Source organism: Leptidea sinapis, chromosome 44, assembly GCF_905404315.1.
Source record: "Leptidea sinapis chromosome 44, ilLepSina1.1, whole genome shotgun sequence".
Taxonomy (NCBI): Eukaryota; Metazoa; Arthropoda; class Insecta; order Lepidoptera; family Pieridae; genus Leptidea; species Leptidea sinapis.
In genome coordinates, this window is record NC_066308.1 from 6,095,112 (window position 1) to 6,113,396 (window position 18,285).

The 18,285-nt window shown below is 37.8% G+C and overlaps 3 protein-coding genes across 4 annotated transcripts in view; 1 reads left to right on the top strand and 2 right to left on the bottom strand.

The window, feature by feature from the left end:
• Window positions 1-18,285, bottom strand: part of LOC126977264 (C-terminal-binding protein) — a 55,806-nt gene that overhangs the window by 22,650 nt on the left and 14,871 nt on the right. The window contains exons 2-3 of one of the 2 annotated variants that reach the window (XM_050826010.1): window positions 5,863-6,012; window positions 2,739-2,811 (exon numbers count right to left, since the gene is read on the bottom strand). The gene's annotated coding sequence lies outside the window, so the exon portion shown is untranslated. The remainder of the gene's footprint in view (window positions 1-2,738; window positions 2,812-5,862; window positions 6,013-18,285) is intronic. The other variant, XM_050826012.1, reaches the window with a different exon arrangement.
• On the top strand, window positions 8,428-11,156 carry LOC126977304 (uncharacterized). The gene is made up of 2 exons (XM_050826077.1): window positions 8,428-8,910; window positions 10,379-11,156. Exons 1-2 carry the CDS (start codon window positions 8,724-8,726, stop codon window positions 10,990-10,992), a joined length of 801 nt encoding a protein of 266 aa, XP_050682034.1. The 5' UTR covers window positions 8,428-8,723; the 3' UTR covers window positions 10,993-11,156.
• On the bottom strand, window positions 8,847-11,535 carry LOC126977292 (uncharacterized). The gene is made up of 2 exons (XM_050826063.1): window positions 11,193-11,535; window positions 8,847-10,057 (listed from the first exon to the last, which is right to left on the bottom strand). Exons 1-2 carry the CDS (start codon window positions 11,306-11,308, stop codon window positions 9,178-9,180), a joined length of 996 nt encoding a protein of 331 aa, XP_050682020.1. The 5' UTR covers window positions 11,309-11,535; the 3' UTR covers window positions 8,847-9,177.

Here is an 18,285-nt window from a genome sequence, read left to right on the forward strand (position 1 = left end):
GGGTATTGTCACAGAAAAAAATTACCAGTCAATTTATTTTATTCGTTGTTTTCAGACAATTATGGAGTTTCCTGATATTCAATACATTTGGAAATAAAAAAAGGATTATGTGGTTTTATGAAACCACGGTAAAAGATAGACATTTAACTAAAAATAGGGTGGAGCACTGGCACAAATGAATAATAGTCTATACACTTCACGGTCAGCTGCTGCGAACTATAGGCGTCGCCCGACCGTCACGCGACATTCGACACACAGACGAAAAAGTTTGAGACGATGTAATAAAAGTTTCACTTTAATAAGTATTTATGAATAAATTTATGTTGTAATAAATTAATTTGTCCTATTATTAATTATACTCGTATCACAAACAATTTATGGATATCGCGTCGATAATGAAAGTACAGCTATATTGCTCACTTAAATGTTTCATAAACTAAGGAAACCAAATGTGACGTCTCTGGGTTACAATTCTTCTTAGTAGATATAGGTACTTAACTAAGTAGTCCTAAGCACTAATGTCAGGAATCACTATGAGTGCGGCGGTAAGTCTTTGAATCATAGAGATGAGACATTTAGAATATCCTCAATTACAAAGTACTAAATATTTATTAGGTTTTAAAATTGTAGTGTTTTCTGAGATTTTTAATTGCTGTTAATAAGCTTTCAATACTTATACTTATTATTTATTTGCTATTGTAATTTTTATTATGTCGTAACTGATTGCACTGTTTATTAAAATAGAGTCAGGATTTCGATCCTGACGAAGATTCCCCCTATCGCTTATTTGGCGAATGAAATTAAGGCCGAAAATAATTTATTTATATTTTTTAAAACATTCACACCACTGATTTGACTTAAGAGACAAGTGACTTTTTGAAAATTGTTTATGCCGGCAAACGCTGAAATAAAAAAATTCAATCTATCGACGTTCCATGTCGTATGTTAGGGCCTTACGAGTGTTTAATTATGTTAGATTTCTAACGATATGTCTTTTTGTGTTTTTTATGCGATTTAGACCATGCTATTCTTTGGTCAGACGGCTTCATCTGCAGAGCAATGTATGTCGGAGGCGTCCAACATGTCATTGGCATGCAAGAAACAGTGAAGGAGATTGCACACAGCCATAGGGCAGTCCAGCATTCACGGGCTTCGGGTCTGACCAATTACCATCGAACACAACCTGTATGCCCAGTGAGAAAGCTGGGGGCTTTTTGCCGGATCCGAACTGACTCCTTTTTTTGAATTAGGATGGACAAGGGCTGACGACTTTTGAGTATGAGTGCTGGAATAAACGCGTTAGCATCGGCGTTAACTCCAGGGGCACACGATCTAACCACGATGGAAGAAATGCCATTCGGTCCGATCGACTTCTTTACGTCCAACGAAACCAGAGCTCACCGAATAGTTTTGTTTCTGAACTGTACTTCAGGCATAGAGCTCTGACAACGCGGGTTGGCCGGCGGTGTTTGTCAGTTTCGTCAAGAGTCTAGTTGGAGGCAAAAACACACAGCACAAAAGATCAGCTTTCTCTTTTGCCGTATGGGTCAGGGTGTCATTCCTCATGTGCAGCGGCGACATGGACGGCTGGGTGAAATTACCAAGAACAGCTTCCCACAACGCCCGAACTTGAGTCTTCCAGTCGGGTAACTAGAAATCTGCTCGCCGATTTTGACAACGTGCTTCGATTTCGCACGGACGACTTACCGCTTAAAGAAATCTGGAGGGACGGTTATATTTCCTCTTTAGAACTATGCAGTTCGGGTTCTTTATACCCAGCGTTATATATATTATTTATTTATACTCAACTCAGGTTCGATATGTCTGTTTTTAAAGTCAGATGCTGCTTTAACTGACGCATCAATCAGGGCTGTGATCTGCCACCGATCGGTACTACAGAGTTTTGTATAAAAATATCCATACCCTGTAGTATCTCAAATCAGCTACTGCAACGGCACTGGGATCATTCGAAGGGATAGAACCTTGTCCCAAGGGTATGATGCAAATAAGGAACGTATCCAATCCCAATCTGCTGATCTGTAGTGTCAAACGCGGCGGGTTACTGGTGGTTTGCGATGTGGCCGCCGGTTAGGCGCACTGCACTCCTGACCAGGCAATGGTTCCGAGAGGGGCATCGACAGAGACCTGATTACTATCGGGATCTAATAAGGACAGAATGTAGCTATTCATATCTGGGAGACGCGTTGGCGACTCAACCAATTGGGATAGACCATACGCCAATGCAAAATTATGCACATCTCGCCATGCGTAGACTACGCATTGTACGTGGCATAATCTATTTGACACTGTGCCCGTTAAAATCAGCCATGACAACGATTTCAGCGGAGGGGATAGCTTCTGGAGGATCTTAAGGACGGAACTACCACCAGCTCTCAGAATATCGGCTGTAATTCCATAATCAGTCGGCGCCTCGTTGTTTCTAAACTGTTTTAGGGCCATACTAATCTCGTACAGGCTGACGACTGGGATATTTCGGTAGTGTTTGGTTTATTTGGCTCTTGGGTCTCTAGCCTTGTTGTTCACAATGCCCATGCGCTCGCGTACCTATAGAACTTCTCGATTTCCCTTAAAATATCGGGTTTAGAAGAACTCCCGCCTTTTAGAGACATAAAAACATATAAGCTTTCAACAGAGGTGAGTTAATTCCGCAATGTGCACATTATAAGTAGCAACAATTATTTTTCATTGAGCACATATATGAGGCGGTCGGTACTCACAATGTCAATGTCATCAGGGTCGATGGGTCGCGGTCGCTCGCTCACTCGACAAACTGCTCGCACGCATGTTCACCTGCAACAGGTGATCAATTCGATCGCATCACTATTTAATATCTATCAGTGACAGCAACACGGGTGACGGGCAGACCAGGCCAACGCTAGACTATAAAAGAAATATATTTATTTACTATAGGGAGTGACAACGACTGTAAAAGCCGAGCGAATTAACATGACACCTCGCTTGATCGTAACGGTCGTCTTGCGAAGGCAGTAGCGATAGTAGAGATGAGTTGTCCAGGCCTGTCTCACTCCCGGTGTAGGTATTGAAAGCGTATTACGTGCGGTGGCCACATCAACGGTTTAATCACTAAGATATCACGACTGTAATCTATCACGAAAAAGGTTTATTTGACGCAGGATAATCAATATACAGGTCAATACTCCTGTATAAAAGAAGTGAGGCTATGATTTATTAAAAAAAATCATTACTCATTAATATACTTTTCCGACAAAGGAGAGAAAGGTGGGGGGCTTACCCTAGCTTACCCACTCCACCTCCTACCCCCGGATGTCTATACTTTTCCCAAAAAAAAAAATAAACTCCTTAAGATAACTCTAGTTTATAGAATCATTGCAAGACTGTATTGAAGAAAATATATTTTGTGTTAATTCATTTAAAAAAGTTAGAGGTTATTAAGTATTTTCTTATTAATTGTGATTATGACATATCTTAAATTTTAAACTGTAATTTTATCTGTAATTTAATTCATATCAAATTAAACTCAAAAGTATTATGTAATTTAATTTAAATTAAGATTGTTTGTATATCTATGGGTAATGCCTGAAAATAAATGATTTATTATTATTATTATTACGTAAAATTACTAAACTACTTAAAACTAAAGTAGTTAAAAACCTATTAATTTTTTTATAGACACATAAAACTACTTGTTTTTCAAAAAGTAGCCTCCCAGGCGATAAGTTGTATTAAGTCCTACTACTCCACAGCTGAATATCTAAGTGATCCGACGACGGTTATGATTATTATGATTATTTTACAGCAATAATAGCAATTACAGTACAATATTGTAGTGTGAGTTTCTTGCGCCTCTTCTTCTCTCTCAGAGCGCCATTTGTTTCCGAAGCGGTATTAGTATGTAGTATATTAGAAATGACATCTAAAAGAATTCTAAAGTATTCAATTTTGAGAAAATAAATGCCTTTTAAGCAATAAAAAATTTACATTAGTACTCCAGGATTAAAATTAACAATAATAACGTACGTGTTGTTTGGGATTTATTTACAAACACTCGACGCTCGCCCTCATACAATATACAGATCCACGATTCGACCTGTACCTGTCAGTACGAGCGACAGTGTTGTTACCGGTTAGATATCGATAAATATCGTGCATAACCGATAAAATGGCGTTCTATACATACAAAAACAAAACCTAACTAGGCACATGCCACAAATTACACCATAATAAGCTTCTACCGTCATATCTGTACATTTTTGCGTTTACTCCAGTTGTTTAAAATATTACATTTCTTCAGTTTACGCTTGCGTATGTTGACTTTAAAACCTGATTTAGTTAGACACACAAATAAAATTTGAAAAACAAAATGTTATGAACGATGACCTCCGGCGTTCCGTGCCGGTGCTCTAACCAACTGAGCTAACCGTTCGAGTACCGCCTCGTTATAAAATTCTGTTTGCTTTGTTCAACTCTCAGGTTGTGGCTTCATAACGAGGCGGTACTCGAACGGTTAGCCCAGTTGGTTAGAGCACCGGCACGGAATGCCGGAGGACGTGGGTTCAAATCTCGCATCGTTCATAAAATTTTGTTTTTCAAATTTTATTCATAACATATTGTTCTGATTTAGACAGTCACATGTCAGTGGAGAGCAGTTAATTTTTTTAAACCCTGACGAAAAGCGGGTTGATATATACGGTTTTACGTTTGTCAGTCTGCCCCTATTTTCTGATCAAGATCCGTTCAGTCGTAGGTTTTTACGATTTTAAATCTATTGACTACGTTTTTATATCACTGACGTACTCGAAAAAAACCCAAAATCCCCGCTTTGGTTCCTCTACTATAATGTGTGGTACATAGTTTGTTTATGTTATGTCTTACGGACAATTACGAAAGGCTCATGACAATTGATGATGCGAGGTTGCAAGACCGATCTGCCAGGTAATCTAGCAAATACAGCTGCGAAGTGATTGTGAAACACAATATTTTTTTTATCTAGAACTTTTATGTAGGCATTATTTTATCTGCCTATCCGCCAGTTGCACAAAGCATGCTTAAAGTTAATGTTTCACAAAATATAATACGGTCACTTTCTTTTTCATTTTGACATTCAAAGATAGCATGTGATATAACGAAACATAACCTTTAGATATGCTTTCTACAACTGGCGGTTAGACAATCTGCTACTTTACTTAGACTATGTGGAACAGCCCCTTTGTATAATTAATTTTCTGATATAAATTGCTACTGAAAAATAATTGAAAAAAAAAAATATGGTTGCCAGATCTCAGTCACCCACAACATTAGGGTTGCCAGGTGTAAACAAGTATATTATTGTTGATTATTTACAGTCACCATATTGCTTTTAAAACAACATTGAAGTTTTATATTTACTGTTTACGATAGTCGATAATTGCCAGTTAAAAAAGGGCGCTAGCAGAGGTTACCATGATTTCAATAAAAGATTCTCCCTACGAGGTAATTTGTGAGCGAACAGAGAAGATGGTCGTTTCATGCTATAAAATATTAGGACAGGGAGGATAAGGAAACTTAGACAATAATATGTTTTTTAAATATTTGATAACAAAACATTACTTATTATAGCTGTAAGGTAATTGACATCCTCTCCATTATAAACATTTTCTTTTAATAAAATTACTGTTTGATGATTTAAAGTTAAAACAAGTATTTGTACATAAGTGATTTTGTTATGTTTTTATTGTCACTCCTGGTGATTAGACTATGGAACTACTGTCCACCGTCTTCAAGGTCATCGTTCTCATGAAATCATTTAGCAAATTGGAGGACGCCCCAAAACTGGCCGCCCCCACAAATTTTGGCGCCATTTTTTTTTTTGTTTTAACTTACCAACATGTGGGTGACGACAGGTAACCGAGATCACCGCTCCATCGCCGCAAGGCCGGCACACCCTGACACGCACAGCACCGTACTTGTACCGTAGCGTACTGTGACGTACCGTGCCGTACCGTACCGCACCGCACCGCACACCCTCGGCACCTGAAACGACAAAACAACAGTGAGCGATTCGTATGTGGCTTACTTGCGAGTCGCGGTAATCTGCTGTTCTACCTTTGTGACATTAATTTACAAAAAATTAAAACTTATTTATAGCAAATGGCTCTCTTGATGAGAGAAGTGAAACACAGAGACATCTTCAAAACCTCAGGTATGTTGGTGGGCATTTATCGCGATATGCGTGAAGCGACAGCCTGCCCGATAATTAGCGTTCGATAAGATATAGTGTGACTAAGAAAATGGTTAACCTGCTAGTTCTAAATACATTCAAAAACAAAAAGTTACTAAAAAATATTATTTTTTACTTTAACAATGATTTGCCAAAACGAGTAGATAGGTTCCTAAAGAAGAAACATTCTCATAGTGATTTTAAACGGCGCTATATACGGCATTGCGGATTGATGCTATTTTGAAATATGAAAACAGTGGAATATTCGCCAATCGTAGCCACATATTGTTGTAGGATAAAGGCCATTTAAGTTGTGTTAGACATAGTCGCTGTGTTAAGCGGTTGAATTAAGACGGTCGCGAGGACAGACCGACTTCGCGACTACGGTCGCGTTGCAGAGAGCCGCGCGATCGTCACTTAGATACGAACGGACTGATGTCGTGTTAACGTAGCGTAGTAATAACTTTGTATTTGTACTTCACCAACTATATTAATTAACTAGCTGACCCGACAGACGTTGTTCTGTATTTTTTACCTCCTGACAAAGTTAGAAAGATATAAATCCCAGTAAGTTATTAATTTTAAGCTATTCTTTCAATTTGATTTCTGAACGACCGCGACACATCAAAGGAAAAAACAAAATTGTTGTTTCTATTTAATTCCGAGCATTTTCATTTTTATTCACCTTTTAAACCTTCTCTGGACTTCCACGAATAATTCAAGACCTAAATTAGCCAAATCGGTCCAGCCGTTCTCGAGTTTTAGCGAGACAAACGAACAGCAATTCATTTTTATATATATATAGATTACAGTCTACTTTTTAATTAGACGCCAAGATTTCCCTCTTCAACAAGACTAGAGAACCGGGCGACTACCAACTTCATGTCAGCAGCTGGTGTTGCAGGAGTAAGTGAGGTGTGGTGCTCGCAAGTAGCAGTCGTGTGACAATAAAAAATATGTAAGCAAGTTTAGTTTGTCTCCTCGCGTTCGCGCGGAGGAGACGCGGCCGAGCAGTGCGAACTACCAAGTGCGCGCAATCGATAGTGCGTTGACCTAACGAGTTATTGAGTCGAGCCCTCCCTCCGCGCCCGTCACCCGACTTACACAAGTTACGTACCCGCTTGATCACTTTCTAGTTCCTATTATTGCTGAAATTAAGTTGTTACAATAATTGACCTGACTAGCAACAAGGAAAGCTTAGCATTTATTTTCTCAAAATTGATTCCTTTAGAATTCTTTTTGATGTCATTTCTAATATAGATACTACTACCGCTTCGCAAACAAATGGCGTTCTGAGAAACTCACCGCACTTTTTTTTAAATAAAAATATACAACATTGTACTGTCATTGCTATTGCTATAAAATAATCATAATCTAGTCCCAGGCTGTCCGATCACTTAGATATTCAGCTGTGGAGTAGAAGGATTTAGGACAGAGCCATTTTTTTAATAAAACATTTAAATTTATTTATAGATAATGCCTGAACAGTGGCTGGGACTTTATTATTAAAGTGTATACATTTACCCTTAAAGCAATTATGTATCTTATGAAGCCCACTAGAATTAGTTACAAGATAATACAGTTAGAAGAAAGATTGCCAATGAAATTGTACATTTTTAAATTTCGTCAAAAATCATTTAGTACAGTTTATAAGTCTTGGAAAATCGTCTTGACCATCTCTATAAAATGCAAAAACTCAGTTATTTCTAGCTCTTCTGATTTGAAAGTTATTACGTATGCATACCTAATTACAATTTTGGGACCATTGGTTCTATTAAAATCATTAAATTACATTGGAACCTAAAAAAAAATAATGTAGTGAAATAATGCACATTTACTTTTTAGAAAACTCTACGTGATATTATGATTTACAAAAATCACTTTAGAACGAAACTTGGTTAAAATTCATTAAATGCGTTTAATTGCGCTTATTAAAAACAATAATGGATACGACATATTATACAATTTTAATGGATTCTATCTAATCAAATGATTGATAGCAATCATGTTTGTAAAAATATAATTATTCTTTGATTTAATGATTGATCATTGCTATCATAATAAAATAGCAAAATCATTTTTATATCAATTAAAAGCAGTTAGTAACTTATGATGGAATTAATTGTCCCTCTATTATTATTTAGAGCATGTTGGCCGCTTCAACCGGCCAACTCGCTCGGTTGTCGTTCACTTATTTTGACGTAACTAAATTAATCACTCAATTAGAGCCAGTCCACACGGCGCGTTGCGTCAGCGTTGCGTCGACGCAGCGCTACCACTGCGTTGTTTTACATACAAATAACCAAGGTGTTCACACGGCGCGCTGCGTCGTCGCAACGCACACATGACGGACAGCAGCCCCCGAGACGAAGCGGGAGGGGGTGTACTCGTGCGACGTCGGAGCGTCAGCGCTCAGTTGCTTGTGCGTTGACAGAGAGGATACACGGAAGCTCATTTCGTTTTACGTTTACGTTTTTGTATTTAGTTTTATTTGCAGGGTAATTAGTTTTATTTGCAGGGTAAAATGAATACCATTGAAGAAATTGACATAGATTACTTGATTACATTGATACAGGAAAGGGAAATTATATGGGACAAGTCAAACGTAGATTTTAAAAATAAAAATTTAAAAACAAAAGCCTGGGAAGACATATCAAAAGTTTTATTTCCTGATTACGAGAATTTCACAGCTGAACGAAAAAATAAAGTTGGTGAGTTCACAGTACAGATATTTATTTTTTTTTTTATTTAAGAGGGCTTTCAAGATTTTCTTGCACCGCCAATTCCGCGATCAGTACAAAATTAATATCTCGACACTCTAAAATTTTAAAACTTAGGGAATTTAGATTAGCGTGAGTACTATTTTATTACTTAGCTCAAAACTAACCTAGACTACGCTGAGTAGGTATAAAATATTATTTTTTTACTGATCGCGGAATTGGCGGTGCAAGAAAATCTTGAAAACCCTCATAATACAATTATACCTTATTTAGCTGCCAAGGCAGAGTTCCTCTAGTCATAAAATAGGTCGCATATTGCTGTCTTATGACATTCGGTGCTGTCTGTTCTTCATGTACGGGTTGTATTGGGAGAAATTCATCAACACTTATAGCAAATTTATCTCTTTGTCTAAAACCATCTCGATCAGCGACAAAATTGTGTAATACACAACATGCTTTTATAATGTCAGTAGCGAAGTCATAGGACACGTCTATCGGTCTGTGAAAAATGCGCCATTTGTTAGCCATAATCCCAAAAGCGCATTCGACATATCTTCTGGCTCTGCTTAGACGGTAATTGAAAACCTTTTGTTGTAAGTCGAGATTTTGACCGCCATATGGACGCATAATATGTTTGCTCAGTCCAAAAGCTTCGTCACCCACAAATACATACGGGGTTGGTATATTGCTACCAGAGAGTGGCTGGGGTTGAGGTAGTGGTAAGTTGTTGTTAATCATTAGCTCGTACAGTTTAGAATTTTGTAATATGGTTGAATCGCATTCTTTTCCGTATGCACCGATGTCGACAAATACGAATTTGTAATTTGAATCCACAATAGCTAGCAACACAATCGAAAAAAAGGCTTTATAATTAAAAAAAAGTGAGCCACTATTTGCAGGATTACACACGCGGATATGTTTGCCGTCGATGGCACCAACACATTGAGGAAAATTTGCCTTTACATCAAAACCCCTCGCTATTGTTTGGAAACTTTCAGTTGTCAGTTCAGGGATGTTGTCTCGAAGAAGATTGGTCCATATAGCACGACAAACTCTTTGTATTATATATGCAATAGTAGATTTTCCCCGTTTGAATTTGAAATGTAAATCAGTTATTGAATTTCCACTTCCTAGGTATCTGAAAAGAAAATAATTATTATAAGATGCATTTATGAGATAGATAGATACCCGAAAAAAAAATACTGACATATTCAGACATCGATAGCAAATAACTTTCTCTATGTAACCAATTAATTCTAGAATCGCGAAAAAAATAGCAGCTGTTGCATACATTTTGATTCAGTAGGTATTGCTTTTTGTATGTAACAGCTGTTATATTTTCACGATTCCAGAGTCGGTCACATAGTGTTTGTTAACGATATCTGAATATGTCATTAAATTTTATCGAGAAATTCACTATGTATAAATTATTAAATCATGTTTACTATTGGTTTTGCAGGTAATGATTTAATAAAAAAATGGAGAAGTGTAAAAGATAATTACTTCAGATATTCAAAAAAATTAAAAGAAGCATCAAAATCGGGCTCGGGCGCTACGAAACTGAAGAAGTATCATTTATACAATCAACTCCTTTTTTTGAGAAAAGTGGAACAAAATGCCACCGAATCTAGCTTAGACTCGCCTAGAGAAATCAACAATGAATCTACGTCTACAAATGATGACATTACCACAGACAACACTCCGCGCTATGTTCCAGTCGCGCGCAAAAGGGCAATGCAAATGGATGAGTTTGAAAGAGAAGGACTAAAACTTCTCAAGGAGCCGGAAAATCGCCATATGTCCTTTTTCAGAGCTATATTGCCATCTATTCAAGAATTTTCCGACCGAGAAACTCTCCGTTTCCAAAGTAAAGTTATACAAATTATAGATGAAATGCGGTATGGACAAACATCATCATATGTGAGTGGCCCATCAACGTCTCACCAACCACCATATGGGTATCAAACAGCAAATTTTCAAAGTACATACATTTCTGATTTTAATAATTCAATTACATCTCCAGAAACATCTCAAGCAAGTGAAGAAACTGAATACGATTTTTCTAATTTGTAATTACTGGATGATATCTCTCTTAAATAATGTCTAAATTTAAAATTATGACAATTGCTGATTATTTGTGAGTTGATTACTCTCTTAAATAATGTCTAAATTTAAAATTATGACAATTGCTGATTATTTGTGAGTTGATTACTAATTAAACAAACCAAAAAAACTGTTATATTTTTATTACTTAAATATATTTATATAGTTACCTTAAAGTGATTCCCAGCATTTCTACTGGTTCCACTGGATTCCTCATATTAGTATAGTTTTTTCGTATGTGTGGTTCTAAGGACTTCAATAAACATTCGAAGCTGGATACACTCATTCTAAAAAAATTATAAAACTTCTTTTCGTCTAATAGCAACTCCCGATATTCTAAAAAAAAAACTGTCCATCACGATTTCTTAATGAAATGAAAGGACTGATCCAGTACCGTCTTGTGATCTTGCGTCGATTTCGGCGGTGACGTAGTAATAGGAGCAATGCTAGACGTCTTTTCCGATCCATGATTTGCTATAGACTGACTGCGAATTTTTTTCAAAATACTTGCCGTAACTGTGCGTCGCCGCTGCGCCGACGGAACGTTGACTGCGTCATAGTAACGCTGCAGCGCCCGTGTGGCCGGCTATGCGTCAAAATATTTGCGTTGCGACGACGCAACGCAACGCAACGCGCCGTGTGGACACGCTCTTAAATTGTAACCAGCCTAGCGAAACTCTCTAAAAAATAAAGAGCGGTCAAGCGCGAGTCGAGTCAAGTTCGTACTATATACAAATAAAAATTGAAAACAAAATTTTATGAACAATGCAGGACTCGAACTCTCATTGTATTAATCCTAGAAGTGAGGGTTATCACTTTAAAAACATAACAAATTGTTTATATTTACAAGAGCGACATCTCAAGTCAATTTCCTAATATGCAAATATTGGGGTTGAGCAGGTTATCAAATGTAAAGTAAATCCTGTAGATGAGAGGACGTGGGTTCGAGTAGGTACTGTATCGTTCATAAAATTTTGTTTTTAAATTTTGTTTGTGTATTAATCCTAGAAGTGAGGGTTATCACTTTAAAAGCATAACAAATTCGTAGGATATATTTAAAATTAATTGGTAAAACATTATTTTGGCTTTTATCATTTGTTGATATTAAACACTTAATAATAATACACACTCCGTCATTCGAGCTGCCTAGCTGCACCCCACCGATATACTATGGCTATAGAAACGAACATCGAAAAGTGAACGAGAAGAGGACCAATTTAATTGAGTGCCTAAATTCAGTGGGTCGTATAATTATGGCACACGAAATGGCTTATTGTGTGTCAAAACCATAAACTTAGACAAACACTCTCCTCATTACGGCGAGACTAAATTTAAAATGACCATGTGTGCTAGTTTTACAGACGTGTTAGTAAGTGAGGTGTGTAGTACTTTGCTTTTGGTCGATCCCTATGACAAATATATTGTATAAACGGTGTCATATTCACGTATACAATATTTTATTATCTAGCACATATTTTCTTAAATGATTATAATCTTTAAAAAATAAAAGATTATTTACCTCGTATATTAAAATATTTAGGATTTAAATAAATATATTCTACGAAATATATACCTAAATATAAACATCACGAAAGTACTATTGAAGAATCAGTATTTACCTGTGAAATGTTTCTCTATTTGGATTGTTGCTGTATATAACAACACAATCTAATACTACAGAACACGACACCATTATATTTTTTAATTAATATCCGTTAAAACACAGAACAGTAATGATCGAAAAACACTAAAATTCAAACGCGGTCCAATTTGACAGGAGACTAATGGACACTAAATTGTTTCAAAACGGTTTCATGGTCTTCAATTATTCCGTCTCTTTCTCACACTTAGGTTTTTATGTGAGGATAGTTTTTTTTTTATGGAATAGGAGGACAAACGAGCGTACGGGTCACCTGTTGTTAAGTGATCACCGCCGCCCACAATCTCTTGCAACACCAGAGGAATCACAGGAGCGGCCTTTAAGGAAGGTGTAAGCGCTTTTTTTGAAGGTACCCATGTCGTATCGTCCCTGAAACACCGCACAAGGAAGCTCATTCCACAGCTTTGCAGTACGTGGAAGAAAGCTCCTTGAAAACCGCACTGTGGAGGACCGCCACACATCCAGATGGTGAGGATGATATCCTAACTCGTGGCGTGTCGTGCGAAGGTGGAATTCGGCGGCAGGAATCAGGTTAAACAGCTCTTCGGAACATTCCCCGTGATAAATGCGGTAGAAGACACACAATGAAGCGACGTCTCTACGCAACGCCAAGTGATCCAGCCGTTCACAGAGCACTGGGTCCCCGACAATTCGAGCTGCTCTGCGTTGCACGCGGTCAAATGGATCGAGCTGATACTGGGGTGCGCCAGACCAGAGATGACAGCAATACTCCATGTGTGGCCGGACCTGCGCTTTGTAGAGCGCTAGTATGTGGGCCGGCTTGAAGTATTGCCGTGCTCTATTAATGACGCCCAGTTTCTTTGAAGCCAATTTGGCTTTGCCTTCCAGATGACCACGAAATTGGCAATCGCTCGAGATTTCGAGACCCAGTATTCCGATACTAGGCGAGGCTTTGAGGGAAGTGTTGTCGAAGAGCGGTGTTATCTCACTTTCACGCAGGGTTCGTCTATTGTTACAGTAAGTAGTACACTAAGTTTATAGTCTAAACATTTTTTTATAATATTTTATTTTTAACTTGTCAAGATAGAGCGATGCGCTGCAATCGCAATAAAATCAACAGGCCAGAGATGAGGCTCTTTATGCGTGACGTACACAATTATGCGTTGCTTCTATTGTGTACAATCACGCTTGAAGCAAGCTTTTATATGGGCTTCGTTTAGCTCTTCAGTTTTCCTTATAAAAATAGGGGGAAAATGTGTTTTGATTTTAACAACTTTACCATCCGCCCTGCCCCTTACAAGCCAGTGCCGCTCATGATTCTTGGAAAACTCCAAAAATTCTCAGCGGCACTGCAACTGCGCTCGTCACCTTGAGACATAAGATGTTAAGTCTTATTTGCCCAGTAATTTCACTATTTACGGCGCCCTTCAGGCCGAGACACAATAATTTTTACACATTACCGCTTCACGGCAAAAATAGGCGCCGTTGTGGTACCCATAATCTAGTGGGATCCTATGCAAAGAAGCCTCCCACTGGTGGACTTCATGTGGAATTCGACTATTACCATAACCTATTTCGGTGAGCTTGCAAGTTGCAATGAATGTAGTGTACTGAAATAATTTATGCCTACGTCTAGATAACAGTTTCTTGCTGTTAGACAACCGATGAAAACAGGCTAGGAATATTAGTTTAGTTTGCAAGCTACGACCTACACTCGCGATTATTATGAGTGTGCGTGAATTGCTCTAAATAGAGGTTAGTTCCAAAGTGTATTGTTTCGACGTATTCACAGCCGTCATATTCGATCTCAACGAATAAATAATCTAAGGTTTTGTACATCTGTTAATGGTACTCACATCACTCATTCATTTCTAGGATAGTTTTAATTTATATTATTGTCATTTTGATCACACCTCCGCGGAAAGTTGGCTCTCCGCCCTGTTTCCGGGAGCAACAAAGATGATGTAAATACTACGTTATAAGTGGCTGAACTGCCTAAGTACATACTTAAATTTAGTTTAGCACTAAACGTGCAGTGATTTGACATAAGTTTGAAACAGTAATAATTAAAGTATGGCGATTGGCGACGAAGTATAATCCGGCTAAGTTTGAAAGAGAACAGTTGCTTAGAACATGGTGGATTTCGGCTATTTCCGTTTTTTTTTACAAGATTATAGTCATACAATAGAGTGAATCGCTTTTTTCTTAAAGAGTTTCGCTAGACTGGGGACATACACATTCATTAATTAATATTGAGTATTTATTATACTCCCAATACAAATGCCAACATAGAGAGACAATTTATACTCTATTAATAATAAATCGATTGAATCGCTTTTTTCTTACAGAGTCTCCCTAGGCTGGGAGCAAAGTAAGACTTTGCCGCCCTCTAAATTTGTTGACGCATGCGCAAAAAAAAACAACCCTCTTCACACAATGCGGCAACCTAGCAACAACTTGTTGATTCCCCTTTAAAGTTTGACATCTAATATCGATAAGTTATTTTACTTAGTTCGATGTTTTGTGAATTATTTACATAAAAAAATAAACAAATGAATTATTATTAGTGTATACAATACATTTTCAAAAACCCGCTCAATATGATAGACGCTCAATACGATTTCTCGCAAGATAAGCCATTTTACGCCAGTTCCTGCAACTTAAGACATGTTTTCATACATTCCTTGACGCTTAATACGATTCGTCATCCCGTTTAATACGCCAACAACAGAAGAACAAGAAACCCTGATACTGCAAGGTTTCCTGGATATTCTTCCATTGATGACACAATGTGACACCCTACGAAATTCAATAAATTGAAGATCTTATTGAGAATGTAATAGCACACAAAGAGGAGCCCTAAGTGAGTCAACTCCGATGTTGTCAATCGCCTAGGCATTATCAGCTGTTAATGATTTAAGACGCCTTGCAGCTTCTTTAAATCAAAGCCAAGACGCACTGCAAAAGTTAAATTATGTTGAAAAACTTGTAATTTGCATTAAAGTCTTTCTGCCAAACCAAATTAAGTGATTACTTTAAATACCGAAATTAAAATTAGACTATGTATTTAATTTATAAATGTATGATTTCAACGATATAAGAACACAATATAATGTAGTACGCTTAATTTCTCTATCACGCAGTAATTATCAAAATAATTAATAAAAATATAACGCTCCGCGGAGGAGAGAAATGGTATACACACATCGGACAGAAAGTAAGAAACTATATAATATATATATGTTTATCAACCTTGGCTTCACTTTGGCCAACTAGCGTCTAGCAATTACGTAGCTGGATACCGATCTAATAACTAAAAGCCCTGAGTAGGTCTACAATAAACCCGACGAATGAAAAACGCTATTTCTTTGAATAGTGTAAACAAGTGAAACTTCTGTACTACTGCTCTTTTTAGGGTTCCGTAGCCAAATGGCTAAAAACGGAACCCTAATAGATTCGTCATGTCTGTCCGTATGTCACAGCCACTTTTTTCCGAAACTAAAAGAACCATACTGTTGAAACTTGGTTAGTAGATGTATTCTGTGAACCGAATTAACATTTTCACACAAAAATAGAATAAAAAAAATTGGGGGTTCACAATACTTAGAACTGAAACTCAATTTTTTTTTTCATAACCCATACTTTTGGTGTCCGTGGATAGGTTTTCAAAAATTATATTGAGGTTACTAATATCATTTTTTTTCTAAACTGAATAGTTTACGCGAGAGACATCCACTGTGGTAAAAAGTGTCCCCCCCCCTATATCTTCTAAAATAAGAGAATGATAAAACAAAAAAAAAATATATGATGCACATTAACCATGCAAACTTCCACTGAAAATTGATTTGAACGAGATCAAGTAAGTAGTTTTTTTTAAACGTCATAAATAGGTATAACGTAATTGAAAAATAATACACTATTATTAAAACGTCGGTCAAAGTCACAATAAACTACAACAACTTTTATATTCTTGTTAGTTGCTGCTACGGAACACGTCATGGGCGAGTCCGACACGCACTTGGCCGCTTTTTTCTGTGGTATCGGGGTGGGCGCGGGGTTGCGGGGGCCGCGGGCGGGGAGGTCGCACAATAATCAATAGCCAGCAGCGGCCGCGGCCTTCGTCGAGGTCGAGTGGCCGCTACTCGATCGCCCGGCTGCCCGTTCTTCACTACAAATCTAATTCCCTCATCCCTACAATAATTGGTACCGTGTACTTATAAGTGGGGTCGATTCAAGCGAACTCCTAACAAAGAGTTAGGTCGAGTAATTCTGACTCGCCTCACAAATGGTATGTCCATAGTACATTTTACAACTATATTATATTATGTAACTTTTTATGTAAATTCCACAACAGAATGTTCTGTAAGAAACTTTAAATTACCGGCTGCAGTTTTGACGAACCGATACGACTTAGGGACCTTATGCTTAAAACATACTCCCTACCTTAAAGACGGGCAACGCATATCTTGACCTCTGGTGTTGCTTATGTCCGTGGACGGTTGGCTCACCACTCTTTACCCCTTATATAAAAAATGCCGTGCGACTACACGGCGCAGTCTGTAGCCCTTGTATGTACTCAATGGTGTTCTAAGTAAGTAATATTTATTACAACTTGTCATATTACATTTATGGTGTTGTTGAATGTTCACTTCTGATCGTATTAAAATAAAGCTGTTAATCTGAATATGTGAATGTAATTTTGTTACGCTTTTACGCCGGAGCTACTTAACCGATTTTAATGGCATTTGTTACAGCAATAGACGAGAACTTGGGAAACGACACAGTAGGTTTAGTTAGCCATAGCAATCTTCCTCGATATAAGATTCATATAATATGTTGGGAACGGGAGGGAATACGGGAACCGGAACTCTAATAGGTCATGAGATCATCTTCAATTCCAAACTTGCCTATTCTTTCTAGAAACCCTTTATCTACGCGGACGAATTCGCGGGAATTAGCTAGTAACATATATTATCAAATATGATAAATACACCTCTTCAAGTTATTTGCCGCCATATATATGTACAAATAAGGAACTGAATGTAGACTAAACATCGGAGAGTAAAATCTTTGTTGATCACCTGGAAGATCCACCAAACGACGGATTGACCAGATAAGAAGCTAATAACCTTCCAATGCGTTTAATGATATGGTGAGGACCGCAATGGATATGAACCGATGGCGGGCGTGCAGTTGTGCCCGGCTGACAACCACAGACCACGACCGTCACTCATGATTTATGTCGAGCGCCGGCAACGCTCGTGTGATCCCTCTGGTGTTACAAGAGAATGTGGGCGTGCGGAGATCAAAATCAGGTGAGTTTTACTTATTTATTTGTCCGTTTGTCCTCTCTTCCATAAAAAAACAAATAATGAAACTGCTGCTTATGCCGTTAGTAGTCACGTTTTAATGAATGCGTTATGATAGACACTAAATTCACAAGCATGTTAACACTGATGTGCTATCGTGGTTCTCATGGATACGCTCTCTCACCAACGACCTACACAACACCAGATGGATGAATGTCTCAAGCTGTAGACAGTCGAAAGAGGCGATACCTGCACTGTCGCTCAAACTGACACGTCTGCACGCAAAATGGACCCATGCTAGTGGTTTAATTGCGGAAACAGGAGCCCCTATAC